General features: G+C 41.4%; 1 protein-coding gene across 2 annotated transcripts in view; it reads left to right on the top strand.

Annotated features, from left to right (window-relative positions):
* Window positions 1–18,860, top strand: part of LOC126457207 (hemocyte protein-glutamine gamma-glutamyltransferase-like) — a 181,863-nt gene that overhangs the window by 120,255 nt on the left and 42,748 nt on the right. For both annotated transcript variants that reach the window (XM_050093307.1, XM_050093309.1), the window contains 2 exons: window positions 8,936–9,190; window positions 14,154–14,322. In XM_050093307.1, coding sequence (XP_049949264.1) covers window positions 8,936–9,190; window positions 14,154–14,322 — 424 coding nt within the window. The remainder of the gene's footprint in view (window positions 1–8,935; window positions 9,191–14,153; window positions 14,323–18,860) is intronic.

Here is an 18,860-nt window from a genome sequence, read left to right as displayed (position 1 = left end):
CATTGTGCATGCTCTGTTGCCTGTGTCTATGTGCCTGTGGTTCTGTCAGTGTGATCATGTGATGTATCTGACCCCAGGAATGTGTCAATAAAGTTTCCCCTTCCTGGGACAATGAATTCACGGTGTTCTTATTTCAATTTCCAGGAGTGTATATAAATGACCTAGTAGATAGTGTCGGAAGTTCCATGCGGCTTTTCGCGGATGATGCTGTAGTATACAGAGAAGTTCCAGCATTAGAAAATTGTAGCGAAATGCAGGAAGATCTGCAGCGGATAGGCACTTGGTGCAGGGAGTGGCAACTGTCCCTTAACATAGACAAATGTAATGTATTGCGAATACATAGAAAGAAGTATCCTTTATTGTATGATTATATGATAGGGGAACAAACAGTGGTAGCAGTTACTTCCGTAAAATATCTGGGAGTATGCGTGCGGAACGATTTGAAGTGGAATGATCATATAAAATTAATTGTTGGTAAGGCGGGTACCAGGTTGAGATTCATTGGGAGAGTGCTTAGAGAATGTAGTCCATCAACAAAGGAGGTGGCTTACAAAACACTCGTTCGACCTATACTTGAGTATTGCTCATCAGTGTGGGATCCGTACCAGATCGGTTTGACGGAGGAGATAGAGAAGATCCAAAGAAGACCGGCGCGTTTCGTCACAGGGTTATTTGGTAACCGTGATAGCGTTACGGAGATGTTTAATAAACTCAAGTGGCAGACTCTGCAAGAGAGGCGCTCTGCATCGCGGTGTAGATTGCTCGCCAGGTTTCGAGAGGGTGCGTTTCTGGATGAGGTATCAAATATATTGCTTCCTCCTACTTATACCTCCCGAGGAGATCACGAATGTAAAATTAGAGAGATTAGAGCGCGCACGGAGGCTTTCAGACAGTCGTTCTTCCCGGGAACCATACGCGACTGGAACAGGAAAGGGAGGTAATGACAGTGGCACGTAAAGTGCCCTCCGCCACACACCGTTGGGTGGCTTGCGGAGTATAAATGTAGATGTAGATGTAAGATACAAAATGGGTAGTTTCTGGAGCACTAAATTTTCCATTGCCATTTGCAAGAACAAATCCACTATGGAGAGTGTAAAATTCCTGACACACGCGAAGGAAACAATTATTGTGATTACGTTGTCTATTCTAATGAAGTATTCCAATACCCGCTGACCTAACAAAACCCTCCTTAAGTTTCAGTCATAGTCCACTACATGAGGTTTATAATCTAAAATTGGCAAAAATAATCCTCTATCACGTAGAGACCGATTGAAACTTTTTGCCAAACTACAATATCGCGGACGAAACAAAACATAGGACTCAGCAGACGTACGTGAGCTCTGTGCACAGAAACCATATACATCTAGGGAGGGTAGAGATCACTGATTCTCTCACAACGGACCCAATTAAGATCTTGTACAGAAACTGAGTGCTGCTATCTTCACCATAAGAACAATCTCCACTATCTCGGACACTGAAATGCGAAAGCTTGTTTACTTTGGTTGAATCCTAATCCCTGTCTTCCTCTACAGTTTTTGCGCTCTATAGCTCCCTCTAGTACCATGGAAGTCATTGCGTGATGTCTTAACAAATGTCCTATCATCATGTACCTTCTCCTTGTCAGTGTTTTCCATATATTCCTTTCCTCTCCGATTCTACGCAGAACCTCCTCTTTCCTTATCAGGGCACCTAACTTTCAACATTCATCTGTAGCAACAAATCTCAAATTCTTCGTTTCTCTTCTGTTCCGCTTTTCCCACTGTCCATGTTTCGTTACCATACAATGCTGTGCTCCAGACGTACATTCTCAGAAATTTCCTCCTCAAATTGAGGCCTGTGTTTGATACTAATAGACTTCTCTTGGCCAAGAATGCTTTTTTTGCCAGTGCTAGTCTACTTTTGATGTCCTCCTTGCTCCGCCCGTCATTTGTTATTTTACTGTCTAGGTCACAGAATTTCTTAACTTCATCTACTTCGTGACCATCAATCCCGATGTTAAGGTTTTTGCTGTACTCATTTCTGCTACTTCTCATTACTTTCGTCTTTCTTCAATTTACTTTCAGTCCACTTTACGTACTCATTAGATTGTCCATCCCATTCAGAAGATCATGTAATTCTTCTTAACTTTCACTCAGGACAGCAATGTCATCAACGAATCTTTTCATTGATATCCTCTCACCTTGAATTTTAATCCCACTCCTGAACATTTCTTTTATTTCCATCATTGGTTGTTCGATGTACAGATTGAGCTGTAGGGACGAAACATACATCCCAGTCTTACATCTTTTTTAATGCGAGCACTTCGTTCTTGGTCGTCCACTCTTATTTTTCCCTCTTGGCTCTTGTGTATGTTGTGTATTACCCGTCTCCCCTATAGCTTACCCCTATTTTTCTTAGAATTTCGAACAACTTGCAGCATTTTGCACTATTTTACATAGTCGAATTCTTTTTCCAGATCGACAGATCCTTTGAACGTTCCTTGATTTTTCTTTAGTCTTGCTTCAATTGTGTTGTTGTTGTGATCTTCAATCCAGAGACTGGTTTGATGCAGCTCTCCATGCTACTCTATCCTGTGCCAGCTTCTTCATCTCCCAGTACCTACTGCAAGCTACATCCTTCTGAATCTGCTTAGTGTATTCATCTCTTGGTCTCCCTCTATAATTTTTACCCTCCACACTGCCCTCCAGTACTAAATTGGTGATCCCTTGATGCCTCAGAACATGTCCTACCGAGCGATCCCTTCTTCTAGTCAAGAAGTGCCACAAATTTCTCTTCTCTCCAATTCTATTCAATACCTCCTCATTAGTTATGTGATCTAACCATCTAATCTTCAGCATTCTTCTGTAGCACCACATTTCGAAAGCTTCTATTCTCTTCTTGTCCAAACTATTTATCGTCCATGTTTCACTTCCATACATAGCTACACTCCGTGTAAATACTTTCAGAAACGACTTCCTGACACTCGATATTAACAAATTTCTCTTCTTCAGACACGCTTTCCTTGCCATTGCCAGTCTACGTTTTATATCCTCTCTACTTCGACCATCATTAGTTATTTTGCTCCCCAAATAGCAAACCTCATCTACTACTTTAACTGTCTCATTTCCTAGTCTAATTCCCTCTGCATCAGTGATTGAAATCGACTACATTCTATTATCCTCGTTTTGCTTTTGTCGATGTTCATCTTATGTCCTCCCTTCCAGACACTATCCGTTCCATTCAACTACTCTTGCAGGTCCTTTGCTGTCTCTGACAGAATTACAATGTCATCGGCGTGCTTCAGAACCGCAAATTCAGAACTGCCTCTCTGGTGCCTTTCCTTTTCCTAAATTCAAACTGATCGTCATCTAACACATCCTCAATTTTCTTCTCCGTTCTTCTGTATATTATTCTTGTCAGCAACTTAGATGCATGAGCTGTTCAGCTGATTGTGCCATAATTATCGCCTATGATATCACATTTCAGTGCAGCTCCACGCACCTACCAAGAAGATTCTTAACCCATAAAGGAACAGCACGATAGATCTTCAGTGTCCGGCCGTTGTTCAGGCGTCTCTGAATTCTTTGCCATTCCTGTACATATACTCCGATATGAGATTTGTTGTTGGCAATAGTGATTCATTTAGAACAAACTGAAATATTCATTCGGTGAACACTAGACAAAAAAAACTGGCAGGGTGCGAGTAGAACGAATAGACAGTCTATCCATTCCAGGAATCAAGAATCTAGACGATTTGTCCCTGTTATCGACATCGATAATGGCAAGTTATCAGCCCCAGGAATTTTAAGACTTTCAAGAGTGTTTTAATTTTAAGTTTGCATGCAGCTAACAAAAGAAATATTTTTGTATGATATAATTACAAATTAACAATTTTCGGGTTTCTTCTTTATTTATGCTGTGAAACCTTGCTGACTGTCCAACTTCATGATTCTAGCTGAACGGAAAATCCCTTACAGGTTTTGATGAGTGAGTATGCGAGTATCAAAATGTGTGACATAAATAACCGTATCTTTCGACCTCATCTACTTTGAAGCTTACATCTACCACACCGCCAACTGGCTATAGACCTTAGTATGTGACATAAACTTCAACGTGATACATCTATACGCTCCTGAGAACATGGGTCTTAACACACGGAGAGACAGACACACAGTCGTTTTACAAATGACCAAAAAAAATGTTTTTCATGTGAAATAATTACAAATGAACAATTTTCAAATTTTTTGTTTTACTTGTACTGCAAAACCCTGCATCCTGCCAAATTTCATGATTCTAGACCAAAGTGAAGCTCCCTGTAGATTTTGATGAATGAGTTTCCGAGCATCAAAATGTGTGGCATAAATGGACGTATCTTTTGGTTATACTTAGCAGCTTACATTTATTACATCACCAAAGGATCTTGCACCTTCGTAGGTGACATGAATTTGAACTTGATTTTAGTAGAATTATATAAGGTGAAGCAGAGAGAATTCGATTAGTAAATGTAGTTAGACGAATATTGGTAACTGAACAGAAAAATAACTGATAATGGCAGAAGGTGAGAGAATATGAAATGCAGACGGGCAATAGCATCAAAAGCGCTTCTGAAAAAGAGAAATTTAAGTAGTAGTAAGTCTTGTCTGGAGGTGTTTGCCTGGAGAGTACTCTTGTACTAGAGTGAAACTTGGACGATAGACAGCTCAGACTACATAAGGATAGAAGCTTTTGAAATGTGGCCATACAGAAGAATGTCAGTTATTAAATAGAAAGATGGGTTAACTAATGAAGAGGTAGTGAATCGAATACGGGAGAATAGAGATTGACGGCACAACTTGGTAAAAAGACAGTATCAATCGACAGAGTGTATTTCCTGAAGCAGCAAAGAATAGTCAATTTGTTAGTGGAGGGAAATGTCAGGCGTAAAATTTATAGAGGGATACCAAAGGATGAATATAGTAAGCAGGTTCAGATGGATGTAGGTTGCAGAGGCGATGCGCAGATTAAGAGACTTGAATAGGGTAGACTAGCGTGGAGGGCTGCGTGGAACCAGGCTGCGGACTCAAAACAACGACGACGACAACAACAGCAACAACAACGACGATGACGACGACAACAACAACAACAACAACAACAACTCACTCTGTCTATTTTAGTAAGCTCTCATCCACACAAAACTTTGTGCAGATTGCTTCCGAGTTGCAAAGTAACGGAAGTACTGAGTAATAGTCAGTCGTAAAAGGAACAGGCCCATGTGTGATTCATGATGCATCTAACACTCTACCATAGAGTTTTGTGGTCAGAATATCACCTCATTTCATCTTATGTCAGTTTCATTACTCAGTTTTTAAACCTATCCACGTTGAATACCATGGTTTTTGTAGTATGCACGTATTCCCATTTAAGATGTTGACTACACGATGTAGAATTACTGTCTTAATAGTTCTGAATTTCCTTGAAATAATTCAGCGATTGTACTTTCCATCTAACCAACCAGAATGAGATTTCCTGTGTTTCTCGCTATCTAACCTGTAATGAGTGTCGTTTTAAGGTTCCTTAAACAACGCTGCAGCCAGACTCCATCCTCAACCTTGTCCAATTCGACATGTCAGACCCTTACAAAGGAAAAACGTTCCTAATAAAAACGTCGGTGATTGGGCGTTATATGTCTCAAAAACGGGAGCGACGAGACTGTCGAAAAATATGTACGTCCACTCAGCCACACCAAATATCTTGCGTTAGTTGACGTCCGACTCAGCGAGGCACGTCAGGACGCTTGTAAATTTCTCAGTAACGCTTTCTGTCGACGCAGCTTTGGTTATGGGCTCTGGACCGCTGCCAAACTCTATGTGCCTTTTACTTATGTTAATGAACTTCCTGTCATAAAATCTACACAAGGCTGTGGGTCACACGTGTCATGCCGGTTGCCTCACCTCACGAAGCGACACACGTTCTCTTATGCTTGAGGTCATCATGTTACACCCGGCATAAATTTTTCTCTGCGCTTATGAACCCTCAACTAATATGTCTAATATTTCTTTCATAACTAACATGCTGCGATCTGTCACACCGTGGGAGTTTGCCTGAAATAGATCTGAGCCTTCGCTGCTGAAAACCATTTTAAAGCAGTTATTATCGAGATAAAAATAATACGTCTTGAGAGAAAACGTGTACTTTGAACTTCAGATTAAAGTCTGAAAAAACACCACTTATTTCTTCGTTTCAAGCCAAATTTTACATGGTTTTTCGTGAATATCCAAGGTAAATTGCGCGTCCATACTGTTGTTAAGGATTTCTTCCTCTTGAGTTCCAGAGGGCAAAAGTTACAGATTATTCTTTTACCAACTGTCTCGTCAAGAGCGTGAAGCTGTGGAAGTTCTTCATGTGGTATGTGCTGTATGTGCATGATTGAAAACGTGAGTTCCCTTGCGAGACTATCTGCAGTAGGCGTGTCGTAAGGGGATATGTTAGTGTCTTTGCTAATGACATCAAGACGTATTACTCCTGGAGCCTTCTTGAAAGATCTGCATAGGCGATAAGTGCTTACTCCGCAGCCAAAATCTACCATTAAAAAAAAAAAAAATGCTGCAAGCCATGTCCTAGTCCTCTCGCTTACGCTGTAAGTTGCACAATTTGATACAGGGAACCCATGCCGCCTTTTTGTACTTTATGGAAAGAAATAATCTCTGTTTTACCAATCTCTGGGTCGAGGATCTCAGAATGTTGCATACTAGAGATCAGGATTACAAGTTTCTCCGTCTTCGGAACACAAGAGATCAGTAACATCTCTTCCTTTAAGCTGTAAACAGCTGTCTTCTCTGGCCCTCCACTTTGAAGAAGAAAGTTAGTAGGGACTTCTGGCCTACTCTTCTCTACAGTGAACACGAATGTCAGTCCATTCCTAATAAGTTGTTGAATCATTTCTGTGGATCGAATGTTTATAAAAGGGAAGCGATAGGAAAATGGTGACGGTCCACAAGACCTTGCACGTCAGTTACGGGTTAATGATTTCAACTACGAACGTGCATCCTTTCACAGGTCATTACTGTCGAACTGTAGTTTCGAAGTGAACGCGCGTCTCTCATTAGAATCATTGAGCAAGTCACAAAGCTGTACTTTCGACATGACGTTTAGGTTTCCTACTTTTAATGTTTCTCTGATGTTCAACAAGTTTTGGAATCACTAGTGCAGTACTCTAAATATAAGTTTCATACTACGCAGTAGTTCGCTTTGGAACGGAACCACTTCGTTACGCAAATCCGCGTATAAAAGAAGACTAGTATGCAAATAGCCTTTCGCAGATATTACTGTACGATCGTAGATCAGAAATAAATAGCTCTTGGTTGAAAAGTTATATACACACAAGAGAATTTTTGTATGCAACATAGATTGTCCTCTGGTCACCCGACTTCGGGACGGTGTAGATTTGTAGGTAAACTTCTCTGCTGAACTTCTGTGGGATTTAGAAGGTAGGAGAAAAGGTACTGGTGAAAGTGAAGCTGCGAAGCGTGGTCGAGGGTGGTACTCAGGTGCTCAGTGTGTAAGAACATTATCTGTGACAAGCAAGGTTTCGACTGTGAATCCCGGTGCGACACACTATTGTAATCTGTAAGAAAGATTCAGTATTATTTTTACGTAGCCAGTCTATTATACTTTTTCCACGGCTTAATGAGATTCAGAACACATTTATATGGAAACTGCTATATCGCACAATGATTCAGAAGATCTGATGAAATGAAATTCCTTTTCTAATTGGCTGAATCGGTTCAAAATTTAGAAAGGCATACCATCTCAAATTAGCCCATGTCTATTAAAGTATTACGGTATTAAAACAAATCACTGATACTTTTCCATATTTACCGGTCCTAACCTTCTTTGGCAGCGTGACAATGAGTCTTCTTCTGACAGAAAGTCGTCTACCAAGTAATTTTGCCGAAAGTCTTCTGTTTCATTGATTTTAGGTATCAGGTGAGCATTTTTATAGTTAATGAAATTCCGAGGTGCCGCATTCAAACGACACAGTTTACCTCATCCCTTCAGATTTAAGATCTCGTAAATGGACATTCAAAAAACTTCATCTGTCCTTGTGATGACTGAGTGTTAAAAGTTCTCTGGAAATTGGAGGCAACTGAAATTTCCCTTCAATAACGGCGAGAATTTGATGAGAAATCAATAAACGCAGTCGCTTCTATTATATAAAAAATCATTTTATTGTTCCAAGTACAGAAATGGCTCGGTTTCGACCATTTTAGCGTTCATGTAGTAACACAGTCACAATAGAAGTAAGTCATTTCTTGTTTCTCTAATTTTTTTCAGCCGAAAAAGGAGTCGGCGCTTGATGAATAAAACTTGAATGATCTACCTAAACAATTTAAACAGCAGAAACGTGCAAAGACGTTACCGATGTGAGGTAATTTGATTGCCTTAAGCTCCACACTGTTGGTGACGTCATACCGATCACATTTCTGGTCAGCTTATTTCTTCCGTATCAATCTTGTCCTTTCTGTCACACAGTGGTAAATCTATTTTATATTTTAGAGACTCCCAGTGTCTTCCAGTCATCTATTTGCTCTTTCTTCTGCATTTGACAGGAATTTTCGATCTCCTTTTCGTGGGTTAAGCTCTGTAGTTTTTAGTGCTCCCACATTAAACATTCCCGTACCAAGCCGTCTTACGACCTCCTCTTTAACATCTCCTGTGGTGTCCTGTGTCATCTATTATAACAGTGCTTCTTTGCAATTACTGTTAGTATCCCTTCTAAGTGACTCATACTAGGCAATGGACAGGGAGGAATCTTTTTACACCTGAAGAATTAACTGATGCGACTTTATCAGAGCTCGCAGCCATTTAAGTGCTAGTATTGGCTAGACAGTATGTTTTATCGCCCTGCTTACACACTGAGCTTTATAATGCTGACAGCGTAGTCGCCATTCCTCAAGTGGCGTTGCGCGGGTTGCAGTGTGCAGGGCGCTGGGTCTGCCGTGCCGCTCCATCACCAACTACGTGTCGGCGCACGACACGAACCGCTCGCTGACGCTGGACAAGTACTTCACCAGAGACGGCGAGCAGATGGCGTGCGGCCCTGGCGGCTGCCGGCCCGACGTCTGCTGGAACTTCCACGTCTGGAACGAGGTCTGGATGCAGCGGCCCGACCTGCCGCCAGGATACGGCGGCTGGCAGGTCATCGACGCCACTCCACAAGAGAAGAGCGACGGTAAGCGCTTCAAACCTGCAATACCTAATCCACAAACCCGTCCCACCTCACCCAGTGCTACACACTTTAAGCAAAAATGCCTTCCCCTACACCCAATATTGGCGACCCTCATTCGCCACATACACTGTTGGTATTATGACCAAGTGTTTAATACATTTTCGTCTACCTTTGAAACGCAGTATACCAGCGATTCTGTGTACCACTGATTCAACAAGTCCTTGGTCAGTTTCTGCAGGTACGTGGCATCTGATGTGTCTACAAATGTTCAAGCATTTCCTGCAAATTAATGGCCCGTTGTTCATAGACGCTAAGCTGGCGCCTGATAGCGTCTCAGATGTAATCCACCGATTTAAGATGGGGTGCACTTAGTGCCCCTCCACGTGATTTCGCCATCATGCTCCCAAGATCATTGTAGCACGATTCTGGCCTTGTGACTTGGACTGTTATCTTGCTGGAGGATGCAATCGCTCTTGGTATCGACGTGTAGTATGAAGTGATTTAGGTGGTCCACAATAATGTTCACGTATTCGACAGCTGTCAAGCTGCCTTCGACTGCAACCACAGATCCCATGGAAATCCAAGTGAATGTCCCCCGTACTATAATACTGCCCTGAGCGGCCTACGTTCACGGTGTAGAACATGTTTCGGGTAACCATTCGCCTGTATGACAGCATATCCGGGCATCGGTTTACTGTAACATAATGTGACTTGTCTGACCAGACGAAACGTTTCCATTGGTACATGGTCCAATTTCGATGATCTCGTGCATATTGCAATCGAAACTAACGATGTCGTTCGGTCATCCCATTTTGAGAAATGTGCTGTGAATGAAGTGCTCCGAGACACTTGTGCCTGTACGACTACTTTAGCGTCAGATCTGCCACAGATAGTCGTCTATCATGCTTTACAAAGCAGGCAAGCCTCTGACCTCCACGTTCTGTGAAGAGACGTGGTTCTCCAGAACTTTGTCGCCTGCTTGTGGTTTCACTGCCCCTCAACCATTTACCATCATGCTCATGACGTAAACAACCGACGAGGGTCGCCATTTGCTAGATGCTCGTTTCCAGTCGCAGGGGCATAAAAATATGCCCTTTATCAAAGTCGCGTATTCGGTGGGTCTCTGCATTTGCGGCCCCTTGTCATAGCTAGAACGATTCCCCATTCGCCTCCGCTCCCCTTATACACTTTTCTTACATCATTAGTCGCTCGCAACATCACAAGGTGAGATTCAACCTTGCGGTCGGTAGCTGTCATAATGGTTTGGATCATCAGTGTAGCTGCAACATTGCTTCTTAACAACTCCTTGTGTTCCCGCTACCGACATTCAAATTTGAAGAGCTGACATGTCGTCCAAGAAGTCCTCAGAAAGATTCATCCAGTGTTACAAGACTATATTTTCTACATGAATGAAGACTGAAACTTCGGATGAAATTCTCCTTACGTATATGACTACGAAAAGAACCATTCGATTTTATAAGGGGATTTATTTTAAACATATGCATGCAGAACCTTCGAGTACTTTTTATAATTATGTTACGATCAAACTTTAGATCTACATTTCATAATTGTTCAACAGAAGCCCGAGAAACTTGCAGACACCAGTCAAACTCATCCCATAATTTTGCGACCATTTCTTCAATCACTGTATTGACTGCTGTTTACTGAGGGGCGGTGCAGTTAATCGGTGTTGTTGTGTAAGGAGAAGCACATACACAGAGTCTTCTACAACCCCATAAAAAGCCACTGTTGTAATGCCAGATCCGTATGTTCCTTAGTGCCGATCCGTCGTTCAGGCAGCTCATTGTCAAGAAATGCGCTTACGTGCAGGTGCGAGTGCGGGGGTTTCCCGTTCTGATGCAAAATGAAGTTTTCAGCATGTTCTGGTAGTTGTGGAAAACTCCATATCTGCAAAATATCCAGGAACGTGTTTACTGTAATGAGCAAGCGAGCTTGCTGCACCAGCGATACGCTTACTGACACCACATGAACTGGCAACTTACACCAGCCAGCAAGGTAAACTTTTAGTTTCGACACATAAGCTAAAATGCATCCCAATTGTCTCTATCTTCATTCACGTGGAACATATGTTCTCGCTAATTTCGAACGATCTTTTTCATACACCTTGTATAATTACTGGCCACTTCATTTCTCACTGCATATTCCCAAGATCTCGTCCATTCCCATTTTCCTGCTAACTTTTCGTGCCTAGCCTAATGAGCACTTAACTAGAACAGAATATTCATCTCTACTTATCAGTTACATATTGCACAACTCTCTGATGATCTAATTTTCCTTACTTTTCTGTTTTGCTTTAGGAAGCAGACAGAGATTTGTAATACTGGTTGTTTCATGTAGTGGCTAACACTCATTCAAGTTTAACAAATATATTCACGAACACTTTCAAACACAAACTGACATTCGACATTCAAACGTTATAGTACTGTGTGCCACAGCGCAGTTAATGTGTGCCTTAATATAAAATGCCTTTCTGTCGCAGCACTAAAATTACTTTGATAAAATTTACGTCTCATATTTCCTAATTATAGCAGTCGAAAAGTGCACTGGTGTTGCGGGACCAGGGGTCAAGCAGCAACTACAGCGCTCTGCGGTGCCCCAGCCAAAAAATTTTGCTATAAAATATGCGTGGTCACAAATGCATTGTTTACACTTTCAACCTGAATGTGCCATTAAACGTCTTTGCTTGCCCTATTGAGGTGAATAAAAGTACAAATAAATAGTATTTACTTAAAAATAAAGTACTAGTTTGGGAACAGGATGCTCGCAACGTACACACAAAGATCCGTTCTCATTATCCAACTCTCCGATTGCTAATTTAACAATATTACCCTCACCGTCTCACGATCACATGCTTAAATGGGTGACAAACATTTAAAATATTTTTGGTGGTTTAAGATTTCTCCAATATAACAATATGTTTGACTGAAAAGCCACAACAATGCTACTGCTAATTCGCTACCGATGTAGAGGAATAAAATTAAGTAGAGAAAAACGAAACGACATAGTCCGCTTCTACTGTATGAGACTTTGCACCGTTTCCTTCAGCAATCGCTATGTAATGCAAAGAAGCTATCTTTATGCCTCTGTGTCTTCTCTTATCTCTCTTATTCTGTTCTTATGATCAGTTTACGAAAAATAAGCTGGAGACAGTTTTGTGGTTTTGCAGTGTGGGAAGTATCCCAAATGTTTTTCGCGAAAAGGAGGTTCACTTTATACAGGGAGAGCAAAATAAACCTGTCCCAGAAAATATTTTATGCGCCTTGAGAAGGCAATTCAACTTACATCATCCACGTCCAGGTAAGATGACGTAAATATGTTGCCTATCTTAAGGCGCATAAAATCTTTTACAGGACAGTTTTACTTTACTCTCCCTTTGTAAGTCTGAAGGTTTTCGTAGTCATTGTCATTGAAGGTAAAATCTTCTTATCTGTTACGCCACGTCATATTCCTTTCCAATCATATTCCTTTCGAAATTTCGAACATTGGAGATGTTTGAAGAGGAATGTAACGACACTTAACAAGTCAGAAGATTTTACTATCGAAGCTCTCCTTCTTTCAACGATTTCCATTTAAGATATCTAAGCATCTCTCGAACTGACCTAACCAGCCAGTTGAGAATCTAGTGCACCTCTCTGAATCCCTCCATTAATCTTCTTTAATTATACATGATACACATTCCAAACACTCTACCTGTAATCTCATACTATCTTCTTGGGCTGTCTCCTTTGTAGTTTTTACACTCCTTCAGAGCATTCTTCGAATCACCATCATTTTCTTGGGCCGTTGTCCTTCTTCAACGCGGGGTCGGCCCTGTTACTATAGATTTGGCAATGTTAGTGTCAGAGGGTGGCCGGATGTCCTTCCTGTCGCCACCCCGTACCCCCTGGGACGATAGTAGTGTACCCCTACTGTCTGCGGCTAGTCTAAGCCACGAAATAGTACGAACGTTTTTTCAAATGTCTGCAAGTCTTGTAACTGAAGTGGGACATGGGGATCAGCCCAGTATTCACCTAGTGGGATGTGGAAAACTGCCTAAAAACCACATCCAGGCTGGCCGGCACACCGGCCCTCGTGGTTAATCCGCCAGGTAGATACGATCAGGGGCCGGCGCCTCCTACCCGACTCCAGGAAACAGCGCATAAGCGCTCTCGGCTAACCTAGCGGGTTCAGAGAATTCTTCGAATGAATCAGAGTAATCCATATGTTCCCTGCAACGGAGTTAATGTATGCGTCACTCTTCATACCGCTTAGTACACATGTCCACTCATTTAAACGACCTGAATGCGCGCAGCAATAAATCACTAATGCTTCATTGAAAAACCAATTTTTCCTTATATTCATCCTCATTATACTCTGTTTACACTTCGTTAAGGAAAGTAGTTTGGATATTGCAATAATGGATATTTTGGCCTGTTCCCTCGAAATTAATCGACGACTAAAGTACCTTGCAGACAATAACGTAATCAGACAATAATCTAAGTTTGCTCTTCACATTGATTCAAAGATAGTGTGAGTGTGTGTGTGTGTGTGTGTGTGTGTGCGTGTGTGTGTGTGTGTGTGTGTGTGTGTGTGTGTGCAAGCGTTAATATTTACAAAGGAGGAGTTCTATCACACTATCACCATTGTTACCTTGCTTTGTGATAAGCATCAGCTTTACAACTTAACAATATAACATTCTGTGGGGCAGAAGTTAAATTGACAAGTAAACTGAAGCTGAACAAATTGTGCTGACGAAACTGATTCGCATAAAAACTCACACTCGTAGCTTGTATAATAAATTATATGCTGAAAAGAACATTTCTGTTGAGATATGCAGAGTTGGTTTCCGATACGTTGATGAACTGCAACCACTGTTCAACGTACAGTTTAACTGAACGATTTTCCTGTATTAAAGTACGGTCGGCAGATAGTTTCCGTGGAGGTGATTTCACTGCGTGTGCTGCAGAGCGCTACCGCTGCGGCCCGGCGTCTGTGGAGGCGGTGAAGCGCGGCGAGGTGGGCTACCAGTACGACGCGCCGTTCGTCTTCTCGGAGGTCAACGCTGACCTCTGCCACTTCATAGAGGACAACACTTCCGAGTGGGGCTTCTCCAGGCTCTCCATCAACCAGTATCAGTTAGTAGAATAGCGTACTAATCTTAATACTTTACAGACCACACCTGGTATATAAAAACAAAAAATTTCTACACTCAGTGTTCCAAATGCGATCACCACTGAACAAATTCCCGTTCTGCCATCCAGATTTAGGTTTTCCATGATACCCGTAAATCACTTAAGGCGACGTCTCAGATGATTCCTACTAAAGGGCACTACCGCTTCCCTTCCCCGTCTTTTCCAAATCAAGCTTGTGCTCCGTTTCTAATGTCCTCGTTGCGGACGGACGTTAAACCTTTAGCTTATTCCTTTTCTCTCTCATTGCAGATGGTACAGGATCCTAAGCATTTATGAAATATGCAACCAGAAGTCAGCAAAGAAAATTTCAAGTTACTATAAGGTCTTCAACAAGCAATGAATACAAACCTCCTGTTTGTAAAGAACGTATGTTTCACAGGAACTACCTGACGCATCACCTTTGGTTGCACAAGTTCAGAAAACAGCACAAAATCGACTGTGATGCTTGAAACCTGCTCGTATAGCTTAAAACAGTGCTTATTAGCTAAACAGTGCAACAGAATTGAAGGGCCATTTCTTCTAAACCCTGTAACTCCCACTCATTATGATGCATAAGTTTGAAATTTCGTTAGAATGTGCGTACAACCTTGCTCTCACATTGTACAAAAGCGTGGAGCGCGTCCTGCGAATCACCCTCGGGCTCGACGATGCTTTTCCTATCACTGATCACGTTCAGATTTTGTACAGTGGTTACAACCTGCACACGAAAGCGAAAATCGCGGTCGCGCGAGCTTCGAAGGGGTTAGATCACGTTTAATAGGGATACAGCCGCAAAGTGTGCTTAGAAAAGGTGGAAACGTCCGAGGCTGTCAGCACTATCAGAGATCGTCAAGAATTCTTCCATTTGCTCATCGCACAACACATGCGATAACTGTGGTCAATACCAACGGACAAACTAAACGTCACGTTTTACATATATATCTTTCACACTGCGTATATTCTTCCACTAACGATCAACTTCCTCTTCTAGTACTACAACAGTGGTAAACATCGTGCACTCTGACCAAATAGCTACACTTTTAATTATTACCGGATCAACGATGGGTTACCATTGCTACTTCATTCATGAGACGGGCGAAAGGGCGTTATATCATTTATTACTTTTTATGTTTGTTTCTTTAGCACGGAGACGCTAAGTTTCCAAATACTACTGACTACTCCTCAGTACAAAAAGTTTCGAAACTGAATTAATAAAAAGTAGATGAAAGTTATGATGCCAGTTGTAATGTTTCAGTTGTTCTACGTAGCCCCCGCCCCCTCCTCGCTTGAGTACAATGCACAGAACGTTCATACAGCCATGTGAAATCACCAGAAAAGTCCTTCTTTGGGATGTTGTTCAACTCACGTGTCACATCGGTCTGAAATTAAAATTCTGAATGCCGGTTATGTCATCAACGCGTTGGCCCTACATGTGAATTTCTGCACTGTTTCGTTTAGCTGAGGGTTCGCATTGATGGCAGCAAGTTTTGTTACTGGTGCTGATTTTTCCAGAAAAGGATTTTCCTCGTTTTGAATTTCAGTCAAGCCACCGCAGGCGTACATGTCTCATTGCTTTTTTTTTCGGGAGACAAGGTGCGTGGGAAAAACTTTGCACGGACTTTCTTCGAAAACTGAACACTTGCTTTAGAGATGCTACTCTATTGCGATGAGTGAGACAACGATGTTGATACTCTACTGCCACACGTCCATTACTTAACACTTCCAGCTCACAACTGACTGGTAGAATGAACATCTGTTGTTTACAGATCCTTCCTGAAACTGCCATCTTAGCTATTACGCTGATGCCGCTTATGTGGCGGAAATAATATCAGTCTTTGAACTTTTTGCCCGGTCCTAATCAAAGCGATACCTACCTTTGTTCTCACTAGAGACCCCGAAAATTCATAACGATAATTTACCGCTGTAAGCCTCAAGGGCAGCCTGTCTGTCGCCAGCCCTCTTCGATGCTGAGGAAGACCGCTGATAAACGGTCGGAACGTCGGTTACCATTGTATTTTAGCATTTCGGATATTTTGTAAGATTATGTAGTTTTGTACTGCCCTGTTCTGGAACTAAGGCGATATGATATCTCCATTACGTCATGTTTTTGGAAATTTTGTGACTTTGGTATTACCATGTCAGGAACATGTTTTTTGCTAGCGAAAGTCACAATCAAATGCTTCAAAAGTTTTCACAAATGCAATAGTCTTTCTTACCAAACAGTTACGAAGTTTTCTCGGCCTAATTCCTTCACTCATGGCTTGCGTCCTCCATCCTTGCGTCCTCCATCCTCCATTTGCGAAACAACTAAAGTTCATTAACTATTTTTTCTAGTAATATGCTATATATGGATTACTCAACAAGTACGAGGGCTATCCACAAAGTACATTACGTTTTGGAATTAAAAATAAATAAAGTATTGGAATTTTTTTATTATATACAGATGAAAGCCACACTTCAATACTACTTATCTACATAGTTGCCATTTAAATTAAGGCACTTATCGTAGCGATGGATGAGCTTGGAAATTCCTTTGTCGTAAAATTCGGCCGCCTGCGCCTTCAACCACGTGGTTACCTCTTCTTGAAGCTGTGCGTCGTCATCAAAACACTGCATAGCCAACCACTTCTTCATTGCTGGGAATAAGTGGAAGTCGCTCGGTGCCAGGTCGGGACTGTACGACGGATGAGGAAACAACTCCCACTTAAAAGATTCGAATACTTCACGAGTGGCATGTGCCGTGTGGGCCCGGGCGTTGTCGTGAATCAGCAAGATTTTTGAGCCCAACTTTCCCCTGCGCTTGTTTTGTATTGCTCTTCTGAGGTTGTGCAGAGTTTGGCAATACCTTTGAGAGTTTATTGTAGTGCTTCTTTCCAGGAAATCCACAAAAATCGTATTTCTACCGGGTTACTGATTAACCACGTGGTTGAAGGCGCAGGCGGCTGAATTTTACGACGAACGAATTTCCAAGCTCGTCCATCGCTACGATAAGTGCCTTAATTTAAATGGCAACTATGTAGAAAAGTAGTATTTACGTGTGGCTTTCATCTGTATATAATAAAAAAAAATTCCAATACTTTATTTTTAATTCCAAAACGTAATGTACTTTGTGGATAGCCCTCGTACACGTACAGATATCTTTACAAATTAGATTACAACAGTACCAAAATAAATTAAATACTTATTTTAGGTGGTTTAGCCCAGTTAAAAAGAAAGGAACGTCGACGACAAGATCATTAAAGGCGGAAGCCAAGCTCAGATTGGAGAAGAAAATCGGCCTTGCCCTTTTACGGGAGGCGGTCTGTGGTGTCACAGAGGTAGGGCAGTGGACACCTATTCTGGAGAACAGCGTTCAATCCCCCTTCCTGTCATACAGTTTCAGGTTTTCCGTGATTTCTCTTTTCGCTTAAGGCGAATGGTGGGACGGTTAATTTGAATTGACAAGACTGATTTCCTTCCCAATTCTTCCCGCATCTCTAATGACCTCTTTGTCGACAAGATTTGCCTCAAGCGATTAGAGAAATTACTCCCGTTTGCAGAAATACAATGTGTTCTTTCGTTACTATCTTGTACGGATGCATGTCAGATAGTTGACTGATTACAGAATTGAGCTATAAATTATTCATAAATTATTCACAGAATTATTCTCTGAATTTACATTGCAACTCCACAAGATCGTAAGACAAAATTTGTATTTAAATGCGAACATTTTTAGGTTAGGCTTTACCGTGACTGTACTGACATTAAATGAAACAACAAGTTTACTGTTACCAGTCACCGTTTTATTTTTTCCACGACGCGTTTCGAAGGTTTAAACCTCCATCATTGGGTGGATTTACATTAGTTAGTAATACATATGTGTGTATGTTGTGTTAGGGCTTTGGAGGAACTTGTGGCACTGCCTAGTGGAGAAACAAGACACTATTTCAGAATATGGTTTTGGATAACTTTTGACAAAAAATTAAACTGATATCTAATGGTAAACTTTAATAAGTAAACTAGAGTCCCTCCAGTGGTCACAGGTTCTTTTTCTGTCGTAACACTTCACATGTATACTGCCACATTTGTAAACAAATATGGCGTCTGGAATCAGCTGGGTGCAAGGTTCATACAGCAGCAGAGAAGACATAATCGCAAAGTGCAAAGAAAATACATCGTAACAACATTATTACAGAATAATCGTTTAAACCATTTGCAGGTGTTTGTTTTGAGGTATCAAATTATGTGTGTGTACTTCAGTTGGTATATAAATCCAATTTTGAAAGGTTAAAACAGCTAAACATTCGTACTCGTTTATGCATTCAGGTGAAAAGTTAAAATGCCTTTAACTTCATATTTCATTGTAATTCAAGCCTGTAACATTTTACCTAATTGTTACTAGCAAGTATGAAGTTTAAGCCATTTTAACTTTTCACCTGAATGCATAAACGAGTACGAATGCTTAGCTGTTTTAACCTTTCAAAATTGGATTTATAAACCACCTGAAGTACACACACATATAT

The sequence above is a fragment of the Schistocerca serialis genome, chromosome 2 (genome assembly GCF_023864345.2).
Source record: "Schistocerca serialis cubense isolate TAMUIC-IGC-003099 chromosome 2, iqSchSeri2.2, whole genome shotgun sequence".
Taxonomy (NCBI): domain Eukaryota; kingdom Metazoa; phylum Arthropoda; class Insecta; order Orthoptera; family Acrididae; genus Schistocerca; species Schistocerca serialis.
Note: the sequence above shows the minus strand (reverse complement) of the source record. Positions and strands in the feature narration are given on the sequence as shown.